The sequence below is a fragment of the Charadrius vociferus genome, unplaced genomic scaffold (genome assembly GCF_000708025.1).
Source record: "Charadrius vociferus isolate BGI_N301 unplaced genomic scaffold, ASM70802v2 scaffold1442, whole genome shotgun sequence".
Lineage (NCBI taxonomy): Eukaryota > Metazoa > Chordata > Aves > Charadriiformes > Charadriidae > Charadrius > Charadrius vociferus.
In genome coordinates, this window is record NW_009647344.1 from 66179 (window position 1) to 69961 (window position 3783).

The 3783-nt window shown below is 53.5% G+C and overlaps 1 protein-coding gene across 1 annotated transcript in view; it reads right to left on the reverse strand.

The window, feature by feature from the left end:
- Positions 1 to 3783, reverse strand: part of RASSF2 (Ras association (RalGDS/AF-6) domain family member 2) — a 9066-nt gene that overhangs the window by 103 nt on the left and 5180 nt on the right. Inside the window, exons 4-10 of the mRNA XM_009880102.1 lie at positions 3435 to 3523; positions 3100 to 3102; positions 1692 to 1843; positions 1499 to 1600; positions 1270 to 1321; positions 1022 to 1143; positions 188 to 285 (exon numbers count right to left, since the gene is read on the reverse strand). Coding sequence (XP_009878404.1) covers positions 188 to 285; positions 1022 to 1143; positions 1270 to 1321; positions 1499 to 1600; positions 1692 to 1843; positions 3100 to 3102; positions 3435 to 3523 — 618 coding nt within the window. The remainder of the gene's footprint in view (positions 1 to 187; positions 286 to 1021; positions 1144 to 1269; positions 1322 to 1498; positions 1601 to 1691; positions 1844 to 3099; positions 3103 to 3434; positions 3524 to 3783) is intronic.

Genomic DNA, 3783 nt, shown 5'->3' on the forward strand with positions numbered 1-3783 from the left:
TTCCAGCATCAAGGCGCGCTTTTAACCCAAATTGCGCCAAGAAAACCCTGGAACAATGCAAAACCCAACAGCTCACGCATGCATCAGGCACCCAAGGCGGCGCAAATGAATTTTCAGCAGCGAAATAACCCCCCGACAATGTGTTAACCCTCAGCATCTCCCGTTGATGGCACCAAGCCCGGCGTACTTGCGCATGAGCTTCTTCACTTCGCGATCCTCCTCTTCCTCCAGCTTCTGGATGAAGCTCCTGAGGACAGGCATCTCGAATTTGATGTACTGAGCAACCTGGGCGGGAGAGAAACGCCGAGGTGGGGGATGAAGAGGGCGATGCACCGACCCCGCCAGCCTGACGGCGACCTCGCAGCATCCTCTCCCCAGGTTTAACCAGGGAAATCAAGGACCCCCCCAACTTTTGCAACAAACCCTAAAAGAAACCACGTTTCCTCTGCACGGCGTGACCACCAGCTTGTGCAAACGAGCGATGGCTAATTGGAAAAACAACTCCACCTAAGGTTTATTTTATTTTACCCACCGGCTGCAAAACTTGGCTCCTTCACATGGAGAGCCCTGCGCATCCCCAACACGTCACGGAGTGCTGTTTAAGCCCAAATATTCCCCGAAAGCACTTCATTTATGCTCTGCTTTAAGAGCAGGGAAGCGCTGGGGTAGGAGGGAGCCGGCAGATGGCATGAATGAGCCGTTCCCCATCCGCAGCCCTTTCCCCGGCTGGAAAAAATATCCATTACAGCAAAAGCTGCGCGGCAATTGCTCTTCCACCATCAGATTTGGGATGGCAAAACGGGGCTGGGGGCGTTCGCCCACGGTTAGAGTTTAAAGCTGCTCTTTAAGCACAAAACAAGGTTTTTCTCTACGTGACGGGGAGTTATCGCGGGGAGATGGGGGAGCAAAGCAAAGCAATTCCTGCATCGCCGGCACGGAGCCGTCCCCCCGGAGTTTCCCAGCTCCGGCTGCATCCCAAGCCCATTCGAAAGCGACGAGCATCCCGTGCCGGCAAACTCACGTCGTAGGTGACTTCTTCCACCTGGTCCTTCTCCATGAGGAAGACCTTGGAGACCTGCTCGCAGGGGCCCTGCAGGATGCGGGCGATGAGGGGGTAATCGCTGGCTCGCAGCTTCTGCTTCTCTGCAACGCCAAAAGCGCCGGCCGTCGGCCCGGCGGACGACGGGGTTTTGCCACGGCCGGACCCAACGGCTGCACCGGGGGAATGTGGGTTTGGTTCTTTTTATTTTTTTTTTTTCACAGACTCACCTCCGCTGGTGTGGACGATGTAGAGCGCAAACTCCTCTGCCGAGTTTTCAATCTGAACGGAGACATAAAGCACTATTAAAGTCCACGTTTCTACCCGAGGCTTTCCCAGAAATTAAAAAAAAAAAAAAATCCCATTATTTTGCTCTGCCATTGCATTTTATATCCACGGGATATAAATCCCCTGCGCAGAGCAACCCAGGAGCATGATGGGGGGAGATATCTAACATACCTTGAATTTATTGAGCAGCAGTTTGAGGACCTGAGGGGTCGTCATCGTGCTGTTTATCCGGACGTTGGTGACGGAGCCGTACGCCGGTGTGAACACGGATGTCTACGGGGCGCAAAGTCCATTTAAACCCCCTCCCTGACCTGGATTTCCCCACCCACACACCGGGAGAGGTCTCGGCGAGCTGGGGGCTCACCTTATGGTTGTAGAAGTGCCCGTTGATGGAGAAGCGGTGACGGCGGATGCGGCGCTGCTCGCTGGGGGTGCGGGAGCTGCCCCGCCGCCGGACCCCCACGTCGCTCCGCGTCCGCATCAGCTGTGGCGTCTCCTCCGGCTGCGACTTGGCGGCTGGAAAAGACCCGGTGGGAGGAGGGGGCTAAGGACCGGGGACAAGCGAGAACCCCACCGGTGTCCTACCCCAGCATCTCCCTGCTGCGAAATAGCTCCTGGGATTCCCCTCGAGGGATGCAGAAGTCCCCATCCCAGAAAAAAACAGCCCTTCAAACTTCCCGGGACAAATTTAACCCACGGCAGCTACTGGTTTATTTTATTTGAACCCAAGCTCCTGAAGGAGGCTATTAATTCAGAATTAACTGCGTAAATCCAGGCTGCTACCGATAAAAAGCCTTTTCTCCTGGGGACTTGAGCAACTTTACTCGCTTTTCCATAATTTAACTTTCTATTTATTTATTTATTTTCTTTCTTCTTTCCTTTAATGAGAGCAGGGAAATGAGGCCAGCGCTTCAGATCTCTGCGTGAAAGCTGGCCCGGGTCCAGATTATTATAAACTAGCTCGTCATCCATTTTTAATGAACCTCTCGGGCTCGAGCTCGGGCGTTTTAATTCAAAGCATGTCTGCGGCGAGGAAAATCTCTGGTGCGCGCCGCTCCGGATGCACTACGGGCCACGGTGACTAAGCACTCACGAGGAGCCGTGCGCGCACGTTATGCACTGATTTTTACAGGCTTTGGGGGAAAAATGTAATAAAAGACTTCTTTCTTATGCGCTGGCCGAGGATTAACATCATACGGTTGGCTGAAATAGCTGCTGGGTTATTTCTACGGTGCGCCGCGTCGCAGATATCGCCCGGGCAAGCTTTAATTAAAGGGGGGAAATAAAAGTGTCGTCCATGGGGAGATCAAAAAGAGAAAGGGGAAAAGCTGGAGGCGCAAGGATAAGGCAAAGGGTTTCATGGCTCAATGAGTTTTGCAAGTGCTCAGCTCCTCCCCACACTGGGAAGGGGATGAGCAGCGCGAAGCCGAAAGGATTAGCTGGTTCTTCTCTGCCTCCAGGGTGTATTTCCATAAAAGCATCCCAAAAAAATGCCCCGATCGAGTGAGAAAAATGCATAAAATCAGGTTTTTTTCCAGTGGGAATTGCCGGCGGGACAGCTCGTGTCCCGTTCACCGCTGCCTCCTGCTCAAAACAAGGGGTTAACGAAGCAGCGGGGCGGATCAGCTCTTCCCCCTCTCTCTACAGAGGAAAAACCAGGGAGGGGGGAAAAAAGAAACTTTGCAGAATTGTTGACTTCCCCATGGTAACGGCACTTCCCAACCTATTCTTCTTCCCTAAAAACGGAGCCGCCGGGAAGGGGAAGCGCCGACATCCTTTTCCCTGTGAGATCCCACGAGGCTCTTTGCTCCATCCCCCTTATTTCTTTCCAACCTCCTCTTCATCACATCCCACCGTGGCCCCTTCCTGGAGCAAAAACCCTTCGGAAGGGTTTTGGGCTAAGATTTTCATGCCGGAATTGAATGAATTAAGTCTTGGCGCTTTGGAAATGGCATTAAGGAAGAGCAAGATGGAGACACTGATTTCCAGAGAAAAAAAAACCAAACAAATCAACACCTGGTTTGTATTTTTCTCAAATCAAACCGGAGCATGAGGCAGCCGCTCCCAACTGCCCGGCCAAATCCCACCGGATCCGAGCCCGGCTCACCTGTGCCGCTCCCGGGAGCCTCCGTGTTTGGTGTGGCCTCCGCATCCGTAACCTGGATGTCCGGCAAAGTGCTGGGCTTCAGCACCGACCTGGTGATGAAGAAAAAGAAATAGAAGACGGGTGTCCTGTCAGCGTGCGGCTGCAGAGGGAACCATAACCGGGATCATTTCCCCTCCGAGCCCCCACGCTGCCCTTTCCAGGATGGGAAGCAGCCCGTTCTGCCCGGGGATTTGGGAGATAACCAACCCTGTAGGGTTGTAGCACAGGTTGCAATATAAATCATAGAATCGCACAATGGTTTGTGTTGGAAGGGACCTTGAAGACCACCCAGTGCCACCCCCTGCCCTGG